Below are 21,970 nucleotides of genomic sequence, written 5' to 3'. Positions count from 1 at the left end.
GACTATTATTAGACAGGAAGAGAGTGAACATTACCCCCCCCCCCCCCCCCCCCCCCCCCCCCCCCAACTTCCCATCTGTTTTTTTTTTCCCCCATACAAATAAAACCATAATCCAACAGTTAGCTTTAAAGACTGGAACACAACGAACATGCAAACGGCTCCCAGGAATAGAGCCGTACCTCTACAGACGACCGAGATCTGACAACGAAACAAAACATATTCACGCTATTCCTGGCTAACCTACTGAGAATTCTACCTTAAAAACAAAGGCATACAGACAATACAGTGGATCATTATAATTTTGCTTATCTAATCTCCTGAGCCTGTCCAGGCCACAGGTCAATTCAATTATACTTCTGTGAATTAAGAGAGATTGAATTAAGCAAATGAAGTCATTCATCTTAAAAAGTGTCATGGATGATTTCAGATGAGAAATGGGTTTAGCGCTTCGCTATGCAAAAAAAGTAACCTTTCAATTTTGACAAAGGGTAAAAATATAACTTGGTGAACTAATGGGCGAACTCTGATGCCCAGACTTGACACAAGATGCATATATGTATCAAGACTGCAAAATACCTGTTCAGGCTGAAATGGCACATTTGAGGAAGCATAATCGACAAGGATTCATGTGAAACCTCAGAATATCCGTCAAGTGATGAGCTGGAAATCGTTCAAAGTTCACTGTTGTTAAGGGTGTAGTATTAAATTCATTCATTCATCTTCTAACGCTTATCCGAACTACCTCGGGTCACGGGGAGCCTGTGCCTATCTCGTCATCGGGCATCAAGGCAGGATACACCCTGGACGGAGTGCCAATCCAACGCAGGGCACACACACACACTCACTCTCATTCACTCACGCACTCAAACACTACGGACAATTTTCCAGAGATGCCAATCAACCTACCATGCATGTCTTTGGACCAGGGGAGGAAACCGGAGTACCCGGAGGAAACCCCCAAGGCACGGGGAGAACATGCAAACTCCACACACGCAAGGCGAAGGCGGGAATCGAACCCTCAACCCTGGAGGTGTGAGGCGAACGTGCTAACCACTAAGGGGTGGAGGGTTTTATTTATTTATTTATTTGTTTGTTTGTTTGTTTGTTTGTTCATTATTTCAGCTTATTAGTTCTCACAAAATCGTAAATCTCCACAAAAACGTTAAATAAATAAGGGAATAAACAAACAAATGAGGAGGTGAATAAATGAAAGAATAAAGAAGTCAGTTTAATAATCAATTCTGATAATAGATTCAAGTTTATTCTATTTTCTAGTTTTCCTTTTTACAGTGTCTAGACTCTAAGGCCTTTATTTTTGTCACATATACATTACAGTGATTTTTTTCCACATATCCCAACTTTAGATACAGTTCCCCTGGAGCAGAGAAGGTTAAGGGCCTTGCTCAAGGGCCCAAAAGTGGCAGCTTGGCAGTGCTGGGGCTTGAACCCCGATCCTCAACCCAGAGACTTAACCACTTGAGCCACCATTGCCCAATGTGCACCATCTCCACACTGCTGCCACAAAATTGTTAGCACACAACTATACTAAATGTCTCTGAACACAATCCCTTTAATAGAACCACAGATCTGTTCCAGTATGACAGTGTAAACAGAGTCAGCTTGTATACGAATGATAATAAATCCCCACAGCCACAATCCAACATGTTGTGGAGATCCTTCCAGAAGAGAAGAGCTGATAATTACAGTAAAGGAGACTAAATCTGGAATGATATTCTGAAAGGTATGGGTGTGATTGTTGGGGTGCACAAACTTTTGGCCATATAGTGTATGAATTATGTACCGCTGAGCTGACAATGTCCTTATGCGTGGTAATGTACTGTATCAATTGTAATTTGCACCATACTGTATACATACCTGAGTGTTATATTAAATGTCCAGACATGTTATATTAAATGCACAGGTATGTTAAGGCATAATGCAGCTATTTTATTTGCCAGCATGAGCTATTCTTGTTATATGGTTTGAGGCTTTTTTGACAACTGGAACACACCCACTTCTCCCTCAGCAGCTGGCATCGTGGCTCATTAGTGTCCAGGATGGTGATGATGAGGCAGAGGACAGATGTTCGGGTCACGGCGTGTAACTGTGTCCAAGTTGGTAAGCCACATGGAGACAACTGCTGAGAAACATGAAACGCCAAACGATATGTAAGGAATAAGGAATAAACCACAGCAGACATACAGTTATAGGGAATTGATCAGTGAAGAGGGTGGTGTGATGTGACCTCAGTTACAAAATGGCTTTTAACACTTGATATAGTGGGTTATTATAAACCCCAGGTAATCAAATCCTGGGTTATCTTGTATCCCGTTCCGGGTTAAGTTACCTGGTTACTAATCCTGCTTAAAAAAAAAAATCTCCTCAGTCTAAACAAACCGAATATAAAGCTCTAACTATTGTACCTTCAGAACTGATTATATAGAAAATCAATCAGCACCTTCTATCTAATCAGAATTAAGCATCCAACAGCAGTGTGATATCAATTTCTTTAATATTAACAGATGCACGCTGTCTGTGTTTCATTCAGGCTTTGTGTCTAAATGAGCAATGAGCAATTAGAATCAGAATAATTGACTAACGTGTAAAGGCTGACGGTTGGATCTCACAGCTCGACTGCTGCACATAAATAGAAGACTAAAAAGTGAGGAACATTTGTTGGTGAATTAGAATGTATCCCGGTGTGTTTGTGGAACATAAGAAACTCGCTCATGCGAGCCGGTGCCAAGAACGCGTGTGAAGAACGCTTGTTCTCACTGGTTCAGCTCTCGACTGCTGGCACCGGGTTCGCCCACACCTTAAACAACAAAGAATAGAGAATACAAGCTCATGGCAGCGAGAAAGAGAGAAGAGAGAGAGAGAGAAATGGAAAGAAATGAAACAGGCTGTCAGTGCTGCGTGCCACATACATCAAACTAACAGGAAGACAGTGTGTGCCTGTTGTTGTCTTGGCTCCGGTATACTCACGGGTGCTTTCATGTGTGCTTGTGCGTATGTTAGGGCACAAATCGATGCTCACGCTTGTACTCAAAGTTCAGATTGAGAAACTGCTTGGCAGGTGAAGACAGGAGGAGTCGTGATCAAAGCTGTCTTTCCCTCCCTTTCTACCCAGAAACCTAGGTCTTATACATAGACACCAGTGCTAACTCTGCTCTCATATATACTGTAGCTGCAAGCTAGCAGTCTGAATTGGAAGACACAGCCTGGTGTGCTCGGGGCAAGTGGTGAGTTTTTTCTTCTTTTTTTTTTTTTCAGATGGTGGTGAAGATGCATTGCATTAATGAACTCGCTAGGAAATTGTGTCATTTTTAAAAATGGAGACAAATGGAGAAAAGAAAAACAAATGTTAAGAGCTCTATTTTCCATTAGTGACAATGTATTGCAAATTTCATAAAAGCATTAGGATTCTTTTTCTCAAACTCTAAACTTTGGACATCTTTATCACCGTGAAAATGCCTATACTGTTTATGTATATTCACATTGGATTGATGGGGGACAAAGTGTAGCCATTCCTCCTTGGCCACAGAATGGCTATGACATCCCCAGGATTCAGATGCTGTTGTCTACCACTTTAATTTCCATCCATCTCTCTCTCTATTAGCGACTAGCACCTTTCATACCCAGCACCTTCAATTCAAGAGTCTTTCGTCAGGGATTTACCTAAGAGACTGTAGTTGGGGACCTGACTAGTTTCCATACGAAGCACCATCTACCTAAGAGACTTTAGTTGGGGGCCTGACTATTCCCATCCTAAGCACATTCTACCCAAGAGTATTTACAGAGGGGCCTGGCTATTTTTCCCATACCCAGCACCTTCTACCCAAAAGTCTTTAAAGAGGGGCCTGACTAGTTTCCATTCCAAGCACCTTCTACCTAAGAGTCTTTAATCAGGGGACCTGTTGGCTAGAAAATCCTTCTCTTGTTCAAATAATTAATGACTAGATCCCTGCCCACCATTTCCCATTTTCTCCCTACTGTTCAACAACCACTACCCAAGAAGTTTTACTCTGGGTACTGGTTGTGTGGCACAAATCAGACACCATCCTGAACTCCAGCCAAAGTTCTCAGAGTTTTCCACACTTTTTACAATTTTACAGTCTCTCTTGTTCTCATTGTAATGACTAATTTTCCACAAAACATTTCTCTTACTTTCCTCTTACTATTCAACAACTCCCATCAAAGAGTTTTTAGTGGGGGTTTATCTGTCTAGTGCGAATCAAAGTTTGCCAGATCTTCCACCATATAACTATTTACAGTTTACAATCACTGTTCAAATAGTTGAGGGCCATGGCCTGGACTGACACAATTCATTTATCCAGAAATGAAGGATACCTGACTCTTGAGGCTTCAGGAGACTGGTAGCTTCTCTAAAGAGAAGATACATTAATAAACTAGATTTGTAAAGTTCATTGCAACAAACTTTGATGGTGGCTTTGACGAGGCAAGTATTCGCAAAGACCGGTGCTTTTTGGAGGCGAGTGGACATTAGGGTCAGTGTTACTTTTGGAGGCAAGTGGACAGAAAGATAGGGTGCCAAAACATTTGGAGGCAAGTGGAGATGAGCATGTGATGTCATCTGAATACTCCTGAGGAAGTTCTCCTCATTGTTCTGAGTGTTTTGTTATGTCACATGTCCATGTTGTAAAAAGTTTTTTGATTTTGCATATTTTGGGGGCGGGGCTGTGGCACAACCGAAAGGCCAGTCAGTACACCAATTTAAAAGTTTGTTCAGAGTATCACCCTAAAGGAGCTGGCCGAGTTTGGTGTAGATAGTTCGAAAGCTTGCCGAGTTATAAACCTCCAAAGTTTATAATGGGAGTCTATGGGAAAAAAGGCCACTTTGAGACCCGGTACTGGAAGTACCGGTACTCGGATCGCTTAGAAAAGTAATAGCAACAAACTTCAGACCAGGGTCTACAACATATCCGAATTTGGTGCATGTGGCTCGAAAGCTCTAGGCCGCATTAAATTTGATAAATTTTTGTCTAAGCTGAAATAGGAAAACAGAATGTTGGCTTCTACAAAGCCAACATAATAAATAAATAAATAAATAAATAAATAAATAAATAAATAAATAAAAAGAAGAATCCAAGCAAGCAAAAAAGAGACATCTTGGAAGCACGGGTGTTAATACGGTAAAAGTGGAGAGCACATTCTCTTGACCCCATTTTCTTATTTGGCTCCAAACATGGCCGACGTCAGATTGATGTTCTTGTCCTTTAAGGAACCCTGAACATCGAGGTCAACAGGAACGCGACCCACTCTCTAATTCTGACCTCAATTAGCCCGTGTGGTAATTATAGATGATCACAGTGGCCAGAAATTAAATTTAATTTTCTCTGACATATCCTCCACCTCCTGAAACTTCCTGAAAGCACATCTTCTGGAGTTTGAAGTGTGTATTTGAACCCAGAGATGCTTCAGTGTCAGAGGATGGTGTGATACCGGTAGCACCTGATTTCCCTCTACTTTTGTGCTCATTTGTATAATAATAACTCTAAAAGTGTATCGAGTGAACAACAAGCAATTACAGCCATAGCCAACCTCTCCAATCAGTATAACAGTCTCATGCCTTGAATAAGCTAGTGATAGTGATACTTACTGATATTGATGGCCACATTTTTAACTCTAGCTCAAAGAGGTGCAGGTGCAAATTGATGGCAATGGGGGCAATTTTGTAATTTTGGGGTCATATTTTTAGATAGGTGCAGGGAAGTATATATATATATATATATATATATATATATATATATATATATATATATATATATATATATATAGTTTATGATGATACTTAAAGATATAATTTATAGTCACACAACCTTGAAAATCACATGAATATTTTTTTTATTATTTATTTAATTGTTTTTATTATTCCACAGCTTTTTTTTAGACATGTAATTATTTTTTGTCAATTATATATATATATATATATATATATATATATATATATATATATATATATATATATATAATTATATATTATTATATAATATTATATATATATATATATATATATATATATATATATATATATATATATATATATATTATATATTATTATATAACTCCGTCCAGGGTGTATCCTGCCTTGATGCCCGATGACGCCTGAGATAGATTCCCCGTGACCCGAGGTAGTTCGGATAAGCGGTAGAAGATGAATGAATGAATGAATATATATATATATATATATATATATATATATATATATATATATATATATATATATATATATATTTATTTATTTATTTATTGTGCACACATTATTTATTGTGCACACATTTATTTATTTTTAATTATCTTTTTTACTTTTTATTTTAAATAATGGGTTCAATGATGCAGCATACTGTAGATGTTCAGGCAAACCCTGGCTGCTACTATTCCAGAACTTATTCCAGATTATTTTGCCAGAATCTTGGTCCTTATTACGTTCTTAGTTTAGATACATTTTCTAAAAACTCTAGTACCTGACGGGAAAAGGCACATTTATATTCAGTTCACGTAGCAGTTTAATTGCACACAGGTTTACTGCATTCAACTAATTGACCGCTAATGCTGTACTCCTGAAGTAATTTAGGGGTTTCAATGCAACGTAGAAAGGTTCAAGGGGGGGTGAATACTTATGCAAGGGATTTTACATTCAGAGTTCTTACTAAATAGCTGGCACAAACGAATCTCAGAAAGATAGAACATAATTATAATGAAGTAATACAAGAATATTAAAGAAAAAAAAAATGGACAAAAAGACCTATTGACATTTCAAGACTTCTGATGAAAAAGAATGAGTCATAACATCTTTCAGTTCTTCACCTTTTCATTTCTCGTCCTTTCTCTGTGAACCCTGAGCAGCCGTATCGATTATGACACCATTGTGTGTTTACTGATCCTTTGCTTAATATTTGACCACGTATAACATATAGCTGGCTGAATAAATCGATATGCACACATACGAAAACCAGCATAGCCTTCGGGGAAGAGACGCACATTTGTTTGCATTTCTATTTTTCATTTTATGGATTTGAAATGCAAAACGTGAACTTTTGCTTGCCATAGGGCACCGAAGCCTTGCATGAATATGTATCAGTGGTTTCTGCTTCGATTCCCGCCTTTGAAGAACCGTCTCATTATTTTTTGATTCAGCTAGGGATACTGTTGCAACACAACAATGACGACAGGGTAAAGATATTACAGTCAACAATAATGCTAATGGATTTCTCCAGCTGAAGGAATTAATACTGCAGGGCTGCCACGTTACACAACCTGGGTGACGGCGGAGCCATGTGACAGCCGGGCCCACTAATTATCCGAATGAGACGGCCACCGTGTAATTATAGTACTGAATTGGGATTCAAATTAAATTCAGTGCTCTTATCTAATTTAAAGCTGCAAAATTTAATCCGTCAGAAGTCCTCTGTCACGAGGAGCTTTTTCACAATAGCACAATTTACACCCAACCTAGTCCAGGCGAATACACTAACAGTAACTCTGTCATATTGTATAAAGGGTGTCAAGCCCATTAAGAATAATTTCCACCTCCAGGAGCCACTCCACGGTGAGTATTTATGTGGTCGTGGTAAAAAAAAAAAAGAAAGAAACAGGAGTGAGTGAGCGAGTAGCTAAATTAATTGCAGTGTGTGATTTGATGGTTCGAGCCGTGCTGCTTCAACGGATGAGTGTGGATGAATGAGACTCGGATTGAGTGGTTGTGACAGAGCGGGCCGTCTATCTGAGCTCGGTAGCTCAGTCATTACCGCTTTATGTCAAAGCAAATTGAACTCGACAGCCTGAATTACAGAGAAAGTAAGAGAGAGACTGAGAAAAACACAACAAATAGGACAAGGGCGAGAAATGTGAGGATTACAGTGACCCTGAAATGCTATTCAGATATTATACTGTACATACTGTAACTTGGCATGTACACTACTGTATATTTGCTCATACTCAGTGTCGATGCTCTGTAATGCGAATAAGCACCAAGTTTGTCGCAACACGTTCTCAGATGTAAGAGCAAAGCAGGACATCCTCCAGGAAGCACTTCAAAGCTCTCAATACTGGACAGATGTCCAGCACTGCAGGTGTCTGTTAACAGCTGGAGAAGCACCTGCTCAGAAAGTTCATGCTAATGCTAATCCCCAGCTGATGCCGCACATTATTTTTTTCCAGCATGGTGTGTAGTATGGTGTTTCTAAAAAAAGTGTTTGAAAGGCCAGGTTCAGTGGAGGTGTACGTACATAAACTGGTTATAGCAGTCAGTATTTTCTAGCCCCAATTTTTCCAAGTTTAAAGGAAGGTGCTTGTGGTGGTTATTTATTAAAATAATCTGATTAAAACATAGGGGGCACGGTGGCTTAGTGGTTAGCACGTTCGCTTCACACCTCCAAGGTCGGGGTTCGATTCCCGCCTCCGCCTTGTGTGTGTGGAGTTTGCATGTTCTCCCTGTGCCTCGGGGGTTTCCTCCCCCGGTCCAAAGACATGCATGGTAGGTTGATTGGCATCTCTGGAAAATTGTCCGTAGTGAGTGAATGAGAGTGTGTGTGTGTGTGTGTGTGTGTGTGTGTGTGTGTGTGTGTGTGTGTGTGTGTGTGTGTGTGTGTGTGTGTGTGTGTGTGTGTGTGTGTGTGTGTGTGTGTGTGTGTGTGTGTGTGTGTGTGTGTGTGTGTGTGTGTGTGTGTGTGTGTGTGTGTGTGTGTGTGTGTGTGTGTGTGTGCGCCCTGCGATGGGTTGGCACTCCGTCCAGGGTGTATCCTGCCTTGATGCCCGATGACGCCTGAGATAGGCACAGGCTCCCCGTGACCCGAGGTAGAAAATGAATGAATGAATGATTAAAACATGCTAGCAGATTGAAACATAAAAGTCATGACAAGTGTTGGGCAGTAATTCATTACTGTAACACAGTTACTTTTGACAGTAATTAATACTCTAAAGCATTACTTTTTAAATAAATTAACGGTGCGTTTGTCTGTTACTTTTTTAAATGAATTCATTTAGGTTGAAGTGTAGCCTACAGACTAACCTGTTTACAGCAGCGACGCATTGTAGGATTGGTGGATGCCAACCTGTAAACACGAAGACGCCGCACTGTGGGCGTGTTTCCGTTTATTGAAGTATGTGCGGCAGTAATGGCGAGTCAAGGCGAGAGCAAGACGAGTTTCTCAAAGTGGAAATATGCTCATCATTTCTTTAAAAAAGTGACTAAAAAATTACATTTAACAGTAACGCGTTACTTTTTTGGTGTAAGTAATCAACAAAGTAATTGAATTACTTTTTGAATGAAGTAACTAGTAACTGTAACTAGTTACTATTTCTTAGTGACTAGCAAAACACTGGTCATGACCCAAGAACCTTCTGGAAACTCACCCTGAGAAACTAAACCCATCAATATAATATAGAGCTTAGATCACAAACCCCTAAGACGAGCAAAGTGTCCAGTAATTGGACTTTCGTTTCCAAAACTCCTTTTGAAGTTTTCCACTTCATTTATGCTATTTGAACCCGACTGCGAACATAACGTACATTAGTTAGTCATGCTCAGTGATTATAAATTAGCTTGAATGAATCTGACATCCAGCTCCAGAGAAATACGTTAGCATATACTGTACAGCAGATGATGAGAGAACACCAAATTAGTTATTTAAAACTATTTTAGAACGGCGGACCAGACCTGCTTCACTAGAAAATCCAATCATTTCACCTCCTCGGTGCAGATTTCAATGTGTGTAATAATATTTTGTACGTTTATTACAACTTTCTATTCCTTTCTCTTCCTTTCCGGAATATTCCACAACTCGTAAGGTCTAAATTCTTGCTATTGTGTAATTGAAGTTTGGATTAAACGCATTTCATTCAAAGGGACAGTCAAACAGACTAGAATTCAATAGAATTCAATAAACAGCAGCAGCTTGTGAGCAGAGATTTTTTTGAGGCAAAATGGTATTAATAACACTTCAATAATTTTTGTTCAGCTGTGTTTGATCCGGCAGTCGTGCTTCCCATCACGGTGGGTGAAACGAGCACAAAAGAGCTAATATGATTAACCAGGGTTTCCAGAAACATTTCCAGCTCAACTACATCTAAAGACCACACAAAAGACCTGAAACTAGCTCAAAAAATAATATTCACTGGAAAAGCAAGACACAATTACCTTCCTTTTTTCAGCTTTTATGAGAGAAACAAGGTCACCGTTGTACACACAATTTTATATGATCCACTCCATAAATCCCTCTTAAATCATAAATCCCTCACAAAACATTGCTATCATTTATAATATTTCATCTTTTCATTGTTTATTTATTTTTTGTTTGTTTGTTAGATTTCAAAAAGATCCTTCCATTCGCGTATTTTTAAACTAATCGAATTTGCTGTAAAAAATTGTGACCAGGCAACCACATTTACGGCATTTAGCAGACACCCTTATCCAGAGTGACTTACTGAGCAACTGAGGATTAAGGGCCTTGCTCAGGGACCCAGCAGTGGCAGCTTGGTGGACCTGGGGTTCCTGGGGTTCAGACCTTCCGATCAGTAGCCCAACACCTTAACCACTGAGCTACCACATCCCACCCTGCTATTAATGCTTCTTCAAGGGAAGAAGAAGATGCTAAATCTAGCTACCACTAGATGCTAAATGGGGCTGTGAATTCTAATAAATCTAAATACAATCATAAATTCTGATCAATTTTATAACCGTATAAATGTAGGTTATGATTTGTAGTGAATTTATGTATGGAAACAAGTTATAGATGGACAGAATCTTGTGCAGGATTGAGGCTGGGGTTAATTTCTTTCTAGCCCACACTGTAGATTTTGGCTTATTGTGTTTGGTATTTGGAGGAAACCCAGATCATTAAAGACAGGAAACACTTTCTTAAAAATTGAGAAATCACCATATAAATCTGCCAATCTTCCTTTAATTGTGTGTGTGTGTTACCATTAACAAAACCTTTTCATACAGTACAATGCATCGCTCAATCCTAGTAGTTTTATCCGTATCACGAGCAGTCACTAATAATAAAGTACATCTAAAAGACAAAAGCTTTTGATTCTTTTTTTTTTTTTTGACCTCCACATACTCCTGTGCTAGTTTGAAAGCTCAAGATACTCAGTGTCATATCTGCTTGTGTCTGTGTTAAACCTCCTTCTAAATCTCCAAACTTCATTTCAGCATTTAGGGATGATGTTCAAATCTTTTTAAGTACCAAAAATCAATTAGTCTGCTCTCAGAACCGTAGCATATATCACAGGCATTAAATCTTGGACAGAGTTCTCTTATCTCTACTAAATCATCTCTTCTGGCGGCTCAGCTTTAATCGTTAAAGTTGGGTACTTCACGTTAGAGACCTTCCGACAATGTAAGTGCTGGAACTGCAACACAAAAAGCAGATTGATCTAGAAAATTCTCCAAAGAACCACTACATCGTTTCTGTACCTGAAAAACGGGTCAGGTCCGTGTCAGCAAAGGTGTCGACCAAAAAGCGCTAAATCAGAATCAAATTACTGGGTAAATTCTATTTATTTGAGAGCTAGCATTTATCCTAAAGTCAAGAATTTTCTAATGATGTCAATGACGTCTGGAATGAATTTGATCGAGATGAAAAAATACAGAAAGGAAATAAACCAAATAAAACACTCAGAGCAGGTAGACTACAAAAAAAAAAATAAAAAATCTAAAATCAAATGCAGTCTGAAAAGAAATAATTAAATTAATAACAAATTCTAAAATTTCCTGAAAGACATTTGTTTTGGACCCCTGAATATTTTTTTGTTCACTTTCTTAACTCAAAAAAAAAAAAAAAAAAAAAAAAAAAAAAAGACACCGGACCCTTACTTTCTTTCAAAATCAAGATCCTTTGCATTGCATTTTAAACTGCAAATACTTCTGAGAAATGTAACGTACAATGTGGATGAGGAAGATTAGGTACTATTACTTGTAAAAATAAATAAAACTCTTCATTTTTGACATCATTATGGTACAATACCGTTGTTTCTCTTTTAGCTCTCATGCATGAATCTCACCCAGTCTCATCCAAACAAGCAGACAATCATCAAGACGTCTTCATTTCATCTGTTTTCTCCGTATTTCTTTTCTGTACATTTATTTACCCAGAGCTCCAAGTTCAGAATATTCCATAATGTCCAACAGAGAATCAGAAATCTGACGTTTTTTTTTTTTAATATATATAACGTTCCAAATATTTTCTTAATAAAATCTAGCTACTTTTAAATTTTAAATTAGCCCTCCTTTTTTTTTTTTAATTTAAGAATAATTAATAATTCCTGACACAGAAACTTACATACACACTGACAAAATTCTAATACTGAGGGTCACACCTAGAAAAGAATCACCATTTATCTTTAATTTACTAAGGGAAGCTTCTAAAAGATTGATAATTGCTACCTTTTTTGTGAATGATATAAAATCCCGTCATCTTACATCAAAAGTCCTACATTCGAAGAGACACCACAGGGCTTCTTTCCTGAAATGTCACCTTTTTGCACGACAGAGGTTCGATGCAGGTCAAATTTCATGGGGAAAAAAACAGCCATAAAAATGCCATCCAAATTTCGATCAACTAAAGATTCTTCTGCACATTCATTCATAATATTAGCTGTTTTTTTTTTTTGTTGCTCCATGTTTTGAATTAATGCCCAACTAACCGGCCAGCTCTTTTTGGTTCTCTGTAGATTTAACTTTTCTTCTGGTCCTCGTCTATTTCCTGTCCTCCTGTTCACATGAGCTTGACCTGTCTGCCAGGGCTACACAAAACACGGACGTGTCACGAATGAAAGACTAAGAGAAGTCCCACTCTCAAAAGAGAGGCGATCAAGAAGAGAAAAAAACACAATTTCACGAGTTTCATCTGTTCTTCCTAGAGCTGGAGTCCATTGTTTGACTGGAGCTTTTGACCCCCAAACCTGCAATCCCTTTCTTCCCGTCCTGTCCGTCTTTTTCTTCTGTCCAGAGATTTGAAAGGTACTCATGTTGGTCTGTGCTACGAAGGTGCCGTCCATTTTTATTTCGTGCCAACACGTTCCCTTGTTCTAAGCTCCCAGTGCTGTTGCACTTTTTGGCCAGTGGTGGTGCCAGTGAGCTAGGTATGAGCAACGAGCTTAGTGAAAGGCTGCTGATAGTCTCTGATAAATTTTCGCTGTTAAATGCTTGACTCAATCCTCCTCCGATCCCTGTGTCCTCACCCGAAGGTTCTATGGAGTTCAGCCTGTTGAGGCGGGGGCTGTCATCACAGTTGCTTTGACTCCTCTGGCGCCCCCTGGTGAGCTGGAGAGAGAAGCAGGTTTGGTTAGGATGTAGTCTCAGGTTGAGATCCAAGCAAGGGAGGGTTTCGTCGGGTACAGGGCAAAGCAGAGGCCGAGGTAAAGACAGTTCTCTATTCGGAGTTGCGTTAAAGTTGATGCCTCGCTCCAGCATGGTCTGCAGGCGGACTTCAGAGCTTCCTGTGGCTAATGATGAGTCACTGTGGGATGGTGGCTGAAATACAAAAAATATACAATAAAATTATTTATTTTGATTAAAGTTATCGTATTTTTTCTATAGTGCACAATGCTGAGCAATGAATAACGGCACATGCTTGTAGCTAGTCAGCTAAATACAGTACATCACCAAAGAAGTGTTGACACCTGACTATCACACCCATATGTGGTTGCTCCGCAAATTGCTGCCACAAAGTTGGAAGCACACATGGCAATGCCTCTGTGCACAAATCAAGCTCCATGAACACATGGTTTGCCAAGTTTGGTGTGGAAAATCATGACTGTCCTACTCAAAGCCATGTGCTTGACTTTTCAAATTATATTTGGTGGCCTTCTCACCAAACATACTGTAAGTCTGCCCTTGTATCTGAATAAGCACAAATCCCTACAACCATGCTCTGAAATCTAGTGGAAAGCAATCCCAGAACAGTGAAGGTAACAGTGAGGAAATCTTAAAAGATACCACATGTCAATATATCTTTGGCCATGTAGTTCAAGACAGCATATGCGTAAGACACTAAGGAGTTAAATTTAGACATCCTAATCTGAAACATCTTGTACCTGTGAGCCCATGACCCTGCTGTTGGCTCCGGGTGACCGAAGCGATGCCCATGAGGCTGGGGAAGCAAGCCTAGAGCCAGGTCGCACTGCCCGCGCCATACCCGAGGCTAGGTTTCCTTGGGGCACGGCTGTGGCTGGGTGGAAGAACTCTGCCGGGAGATGAAAGAGAGGAGAGGGCATCCTCCTGTCTCTTCTGCTGCTACTGCTTCCTTGCTCACCATCTGCTGCAGAGGCGTTCAACAAGCCAGCACATAGAAGGGCATGAAAAATTTCTCCAGCTTGATCAGAGTACAGATTAATGTCATCATTTTCAATGCATCACGATAATTGGTTTACATAACCACTGTTACTGATACATATTATTATTATATCTTCTACCATTGCATGCACAGATTTTCAAAACAAATTGAAGACCTGTCCTTTAGGATTCTATAAAAAAAAAACTGATAAATAAAAACGGATGTACAAAAATAGGATAAATGTAGATCCTAGTTATGCTTTTTTTTTTATTTTTTATTAGCATGTTGAATTTGATAACTAGTTAAGTTTTGTAAACATTAGCATGTTAAATTACTTTTCCTAAATAGCTCCCAAAGGGTTATTCAACATCATCTATTTTTACTTATACTTTAGCATGTTGCTTATCATACTAGCTATAGTCAGGCGTGATAAACATGTGGACAGCTTGTTGGAAATAATATTAAAAAATATTAATAAATAAGACACAAAATGCCCCAACAGATAGTAAAGACAGTCAGACATCACACAGAGACACACACTCAGAGACTGTCAGTGTGTTAGCACTTGGTCATCAGACAGTTACACACTCTATACAGGCAGGGTAACATCATGCACGGTCACCACACACACACACGTACAGTGAGTAGAAGTAAAAGCTAATGGCTCCCCAGCTGAGAGACTCAATCTGACAACCATCGGTGAGTATGAATTCTGAGCTGCAAAGTGGAAATCATCTTGAATCATGGATGACCTTCTCTGCACATCATGACTTTCTCATTAATTACACATTTGTTACACAGCTTTGCTACAGAAACGGCCATCCTGACAGTTCTAAACGGGGATTATCCCACTCATTGACTTGAAATTCGCAGCTATTATGTCAGCTGTGCCTCTATTTGACCCATTACAGGAATGTAAGAATATTTCATGCCATGGCTTTATGCATAACTAATCACCTTCCTTGCATAAATAAGCATCAGTCTTAAGTTCCCTTTTTTACACTTCTCCTGATCGCCAGTAAAACAATACACAATAGTGCTTTCACCTCATGTCAGAATTCATTAATGTTAATTACAAGCTGCTTGCTTGTAAAAAGCCTTTACGTCTTCGCTGAACTCAAAGTCAACAGAAATCTGGTATTTACTGAAAGCTCCCAGTTGGCAGCATTATAAATAAACATGCCCTGCCCCCCAAAAAATTGGCAGTGCTTTGTGCATTTAAAGAAGTTAGGGCTATAAAACATTTCCATTTTTCAAGTTCAATCACAGAGTGCGTATATAATAAACACATACTGTAGCATATATTAGCTTTCTGCTTGCAAAATATGAGGGTGTTGTGTGTGTGTGTCTGTGTGTGTGTGGTTATTAGGATTAAATCATTTTGAAGTCTAAGGAGATGAAGTGTTTATGGAAGAGTCAGTAAATTGTGTTAAAACATCTACAGCAAAGCTTTAACTCGAACATTTCTGACAGGGGAAAAGCTTTCAGAACAGATGACTCTGCAGTTTCTTGGTTATAAGCTGCCCTTTTTACTTGAAAGACCTTTATTACGTTTAAGCAAATGTGGCTTTCAAGTGAAACCAACTGATCACTGATTACCACAGTTCCCAACATCCAATCACATATCACTAATCACTACAGATCCTGCAACCATTCACTATTGTTCCCACCAATTACTAATCACAATTGTACCCAGCAGTTAATCACTAATCACTATTGATCCCACCAATCACTAATCACCATTGTTCCCACCAATCACTAATCACCATTGTTCCCACCAATCACTAGTGTTCTCATCAATCACTAATCACAATTGTACCCAGCATTTAATCACTAATCACTAGTGTTCCCACCAATCACTATTGTTCCCACCAATCACTAATCACTAGTGTTCCCACCAATCACTAGTGTTCCCACCAATCACTAATCACTAGCGTTCCCACCAATCACTAATCACTATTGTTCCCACAAATCACTAATCACTAGTGTTCCCACCAATCGCTAATCACTAGTGTTCCCACCAATCACTAATAACTATTGTTCCCACCAATCACTAATCACTATTGATCCCACCAATCGCTAATCACTATTGTACCCAGCAGTTAATCACTAATCACTATTGTTCCCACCAATCAATAATCACTATTGTTCCCACCAATCAGTAATCACTATTGTACCCAGCAATTGATCAATCACTAATCACTATTGATCCAACCAATCAATGATCACTAATTTACCCAGCAATTACTAATGTACCCAGCAATTAACTACTAATCACTTTTGTTCCCAGCAACCAATGACCACTATTATTCCTAGCAACCAATCACTGATTACTTGTTTTAGCTTTAACTTTATTTTTCACTGTGTCTACTGCCCGATTACAAGAAATAATACAGAAGTGTTTTAAAATCCGTTTGTTCATGGAGCCATGTGGTCATTATAGATGGTCACTAACCTGGACATTGAGATGGCACATGCTGAAGACATGCTGATTCATTCTGAAGCTCTAAATTAGGAAGCCTGTCTCCACTCTCACTCCCCATGCTGAAAGCTCGACTTTTGGGATGAGACCCCCTGCATTCTGCCGGTGTGGCCTGAAGCTCTTCTAAGCTCTGAGAGGTACTGCTCCCTCTCTCCTCCTGGAAATATGGATATCCATATTAACATGGATGGTCTCATGAGACAAAATTAGCATTCAGAACTGCTAAAATAAAAATAATAAAATCATTTTCCTCAACAGTTGTTACGATTAAATTGTTAAACTCTTATTTAGCCATGGATTATGACATAGCTACATCATAACCTCATTAGCACTGTGTAAAGATTGAGCCATATGCTAATCTACATATCAGCACTGAACCTTTGGGTTCGCCTGAAGGCAGCTGATGGCAAATTAAACACTCTTACAAAAGACTATATCATTATTCTGTGCCTGTTAGTCTGACACTAATACATTAAAATTTCAGCACTGCCTTTTTTTAAATCAAAGTTGAAATTAACCTGAAATGCATTTTTAAAGATCCGACCGTTGTAATTGACACTTTGGTTTGAAATTCTACCTCCAGCATCTTTCAATGGAGCAATTTAACGTTTTGACATGATGATTTAAGGGAAAAACAAACAAACAAACAAAAAAACGTGCTATTGGACCCATCTGATTCTCCTTGTTATGCAGCGGCTATTAAATTAGCGGTGATTCGGTAAAAGAAAAATCATCAAAGTGAGCCTGAAGAAGTGTGACAATCAGCATCACCACCTGGCTGATATGCCCAAGAGCTCAAAGAATAGACCAGTGTGAGAACACTGATTAGATAATTAGGTCATTTAACATGCATTGATTAGCTCATCAGGTAATAAAGCATGTAAATGAAGATTACTTAGGCAATTAAGAAATAGGATAATTAGAGACCAGAGTGATATCCCTTGAGGCCTTGAGGAAGAGGCTACTGGACAGCTGTAAAAAGGGGGGCCAGTTTGCCAAAATAGTAGTTAATTATAAATAAACAAATAAACAAACAAACAAACAAACAAATAAACAAACAAATAAATAAATAAATAAATTGTGTTTTGAACTTCAGCTTCCTTGCTCAAAGGAAGAACGGACAGCAATAAATAGTGAATTAAAAAAAGTATTTTTTAATACAAATTATAAAAAATATAAAAATATAACAATCGACCATTGATGAAAAAGATGGAAAATGCTTATAGAAATATTGTAGCTATTTAGATGATATTTATTACAATTTAATGTATTAGTACAGTATGTGTTTATTTATGCATTTATTGGCTTTTTTTTAACTAAAAATATTTTGAAATATTTGTCAGTGAATATTTATTTATTTGTTTGTTTGTTTGTTTGTTTGTTTGTTTGTTTGTTTATTAGGTGGTTGGTTTATTGGTTTATTTATTTGTTTGCTTGATTGCTAGATCTCTCTTCATACACCTGAGCTTGTCTGTGTCTATATACTGTACCTTCATGTCTCTGACAGCTAGCTGGTACACACTGTGGTCATCAAGACTGAGGTCATCAGGAAGGGCTGGAGATGACGACTTGTCTGAGAGCTGCTCTGACGTCAAAGAAGCCTGCTCCACCTCAGCCAAGCGGATCTTTAGAAATAAGAACATGTGCAGTGCACGTACAAGTTTGAGATGATAATGTAAACAGGAACTGATGAGAATAAGCGAATTTCCCTATCAGAAACACTGCATTCTGTCGGGCTTTTGAGATCCACCAGAATTGTAACTTTATTTAATTTCCTTTCTTATATAATTACTACATACATTTGTTCCTTTAGTGTGGACTGTCATGTGTAAAAGTTTACTAGTTTAGTTAGATTGGACATTTTTTCCAGCGCCGAAACGAGCACTGACCTCTGAGAGATGGGAAGTTTCCTGTTTCCTATACGTTACAAACTTAGCTGGTTATTTCTGTTAAGTCACGGTGTTGTATACTGTACTGTATTGCAAATTTAGCTACCTTGATGCTATATGATTCTCGACTGATTCCAATTTCCTGTTTTTTTACGATGCACCATATCCCTTCATGTACAAATCTCTGCCATTGATTCTGTTCATTTTTTGGACCATTCCTCATTTACAACTGTATGTATATATTTGCATATACATACATACATACGTTGGAGTGGACTCGGTGGAGTGTATACTGTAAATTCCATCACATCCTTTAATATGCTAATATGCTAATATCTTATATGTCACACGTATTTACAACCTAGCAATTTTTACACATCTGTCCGATCCAGGCTGATAACACATAAAATGTGTGTGTAAAAATGGATTTCCGTAGCTCCTTTAGCAGGAAGCTCTGAGTAGATGACTAAAGCAGACTGGGAATTGCAGTGCAGAGAAGTTACGGCTCATGGCATTTCAATTTCCGAGAACCTGTACGCTTACTAACGTAATATCAGCCTGCCCCCTTTGGGGGACATGAGGAAATCTACTGAATATAAGGCTTTCTGGTCACTGTGCTGAATCCAATAAGTGCAGAAGATTGATCTAAAATGGACTGATGCACACACAAAAATATAGGCTTGAGCAGTGATGAACTGAATGACAAAGGTAAAGCTGTCACTTAAGCGTTTGTCCTGCAGTTTAGCTACGACTGGCATACATTCAGCTCAAAAGGCCTTTTTTCTACACATAGTAAATAAGCTGTCTGCAGAAGAAAAAAAAAATCATCAATGTATCATATGATTTAAGTCCCAGCACTGTTATTAATGAACTGTAACAAATTCAACATGAATAATAATAATTTGTACTTTATAATTTGTTGTTCATGCTATTCATTGGTCATGCTAACCAATAACAAGAAAATTCGAGTCTTGAGGCCAGTCTAGCATATTAGTTGTGTTGTAATAACTGTAAATTCTGTTTAAGGGTATTTTTCTCACCTGGATCATTTGGAGAGTTTGTTTCAGAACATAGTTATCACACCAAAACAACCAACTGCAAAAGAACTCAGGAGCAGTTCGTTCGTCCTGAGAAAGCAATCTGAACCAACGGACCAACAAACGAACATTTATACCAGCAATTCAGGCTGGAAACTGCGTTAATTATTGTCTTTGGGTAGCTAATGGCTCTCAACTTGGATTGAAGTTTAACGAATGTGACAGATCTTTGGTGATGAAGAATTCGCTGGGTGAGCACATTATGGCAATAAATAAATAAATAAATAAATAAATGGATCTGAATGGATCTGAATGGCTTCTAGCCTCATTATTTGCTAGCTTATAAAATAACACTCGATCCAGCACATCATATTTTTTGCATTTTCAAAATTTTGTTATTTTTATTTTACGGATAGTTACACGGTGCACACAACAGGAAGAAGATACTAAACTGAGGTCATAAAATCCTAAATTAAGTGTGAGATGTTGGCTATTTTAGCTAGCTATTTTGGATAAAAAATTTGTTTATTTATTATTTATTTTTGTTCCTTTGATGTGCTGTCATATTTAAAAATGTTGCCCATGGTTTAAAGTATAAACTGACCAAAACACTTGGCTATAGCTCACTTTTATCCATAAATAATTTAATCTTTGAGATAAGCATAAGATGAGATGTTTCTTCTCTGATATCGTCTGTGAACTTTAAAGCGAAAATACTAATTAAACAATGGATTAGCAGTGTCATATTTAAGTATTTAATATCAGCCTTAAATGTCAAAGCGTCATTTTTTAAGTGTGTAGGAAACCATGTATCTCAGCATGACACATTGTCTGAGACTGCAGGTGATTAAATCGTCACTACATTTGCTTAACTTAAGCTTTAAACACAGCCCTTGGACAGTGGTGACTCACCATGCTTATGTTAATGCATAAATAATATGGCATGTTCGTCCTTTGTGTGCAATATGTTGTATGTGTGTGTGTGTGTGTGTGTGTTACCTCTGTAGGCTGGCACCGGCAACCTCTGCACACTGCAGGGGAAGAGTAGTGATGAAACACAGATCCTGACAGGTTATCAATCATCTGCATCTCGCCCTCCAGAGAGTCCTTAATCAGCAGAGAAACACTGTCCAGCCACAGGTTCTCCTGCATACAAACACACACGAGAGTATCATCATTGGGTTTGTTTGCGGGTCTCATCTCACTCTCACTCAGTCATTTTCTACCGCTTATCCGAACTACCTCGGGTCACGGGGAGCCTGTGCCTATCTCAGGCGTCATTGGGCATCAAGGCAGGATACACCCTGGATGGAGTGCCAACCCATCGCAGGGCACACACACACACTCTCATTCACTCACACACTCACACACTATGGACAATTTTCCAGAGATGCCAATCAACCTACTTGCATGTCTTTGGACCGGGGGAGAAAACCGGAGTACCCGGAGGAAACCCCCGAGGCACGGGGAGAACATGCAAACTCCACACACACAAGGCGGAGGCAGGAATCGAACCCCCAACCCTGGAGATGTGAGGTGAACGTGATAAAAATATTATATATGAATTACTCAGGCAAGTAAAAATTAAAAAAAAAAAACAAAAACAATTCAAAACAAATAAACAAAACATAAGAATCATGAGATTCAATAACAGTTAGTGTGCATCTGGTTGTGGAAGGTGACTTCAGTGACTGAGCTGCACTGCTGGAGAATTTTCATTTAATGGCACTCTTTCACCATTCAGCTTTGTGTGAGATTTGGAGTTTTATGGGCATCGGTAAAGTACTTGGCAAATTATGGTTGTCTGGCATTTATAATTATGAGTCTTAAGAAGAAAATCAGTACACATCTGTTACTGTTGTGGGAATATTAAGGTCATGAACATGACACCATCCTCAGGTGACTTCCCATTTATAACACATTATATACAAAGAGTCTCCCGGTTGAGATTAATGCACAAAGTGGTCCTCACTACATTGAAACCTTTCCTCATACATGCATGCAATTTCCTCTATTTCTCTCGTGGCCTCTAGTGGAAGAGATTAATCAGAACTTTATATTGCAGTCCTTTAGTAGCATTTCTGCCTGGCACAGAGAGGTACTAGAAAACCCTGCATGTGTCCTATTAATAATGTGTCACCATTAAAATGAAGACTGCTGATTAAATGGTGAGTGTAGCGGGCCTTCCAGGCCATCCCCTGTGTCTTATTAATAAGACCACTACCACTTAAGAAATTCGAGGCAATCTAGTTAATTGGACTG

The 21,970-nt window shown here is 38.7% G+C and overlaps 1 protein-coding gene across 1 annotated transcript in view; it reads right to left on the bottom strand.

Annotated features, from left to right (window-relative positions):
• Positions 1 to 12,154: 12,154 nt before the first annotated feature.
• LOC132844910 (voltage-dependent T-type calcium channel subunit alpha-1I-like) overlaps positions 12,155 to 21,970 on the bottom strand; it is a 147,773-nt gene continuing 137,957 nt past the window's right edge. The window contains exons 33-37 of the mRNA XM_060868793.1: positions 20,708 to 20,854; positions 18,273 to 18,407; positions 16,756 to 16,939; positions 14,062 to 14,282; positions 12,155 to 13,498 (exon numbers count right to left, since the gene is read on the bottom strand). Coding sequence (XP_060724776.1) covers positions 12,869 to 13,498; positions 14,062 to 14,282; positions 16,756 to 16,939; positions 18,273 to 18,407; positions 20,708 to 20,854 — 1,317 coding nt within the window. The 3' untranslated portion in view covers positions 12,155 to 12,868. The remainder of the gene's footprint in view (positions 13,499 to 14,061; positions 14,283 to 16,755; positions 16,940 to 18,272; positions 18,408 to 20,707; positions 20,855 to 21,970) is intronic.

This window comes from Tachysurus vachellii, chromosome 4 (genome assembly GCF_030014155.1).
Source record: "Tachysurus vachellii isolate PV-2020 chromosome 4, HZAU_Pvac_v1, whole genome shotgun sequence".
Taxonomy (NCBI): domain Eukaryota; kingdom Metazoa; phylum Chordata; class Actinopteri; order Siluriformes; family Bagridae; genus Tachysurus; species Tachysurus vachellii.
The sequence above is the reverse complement of the archived record's forward strand: the minus strand, read 5'-3'. Positions and strand labels throughout refer to the sequence as shown.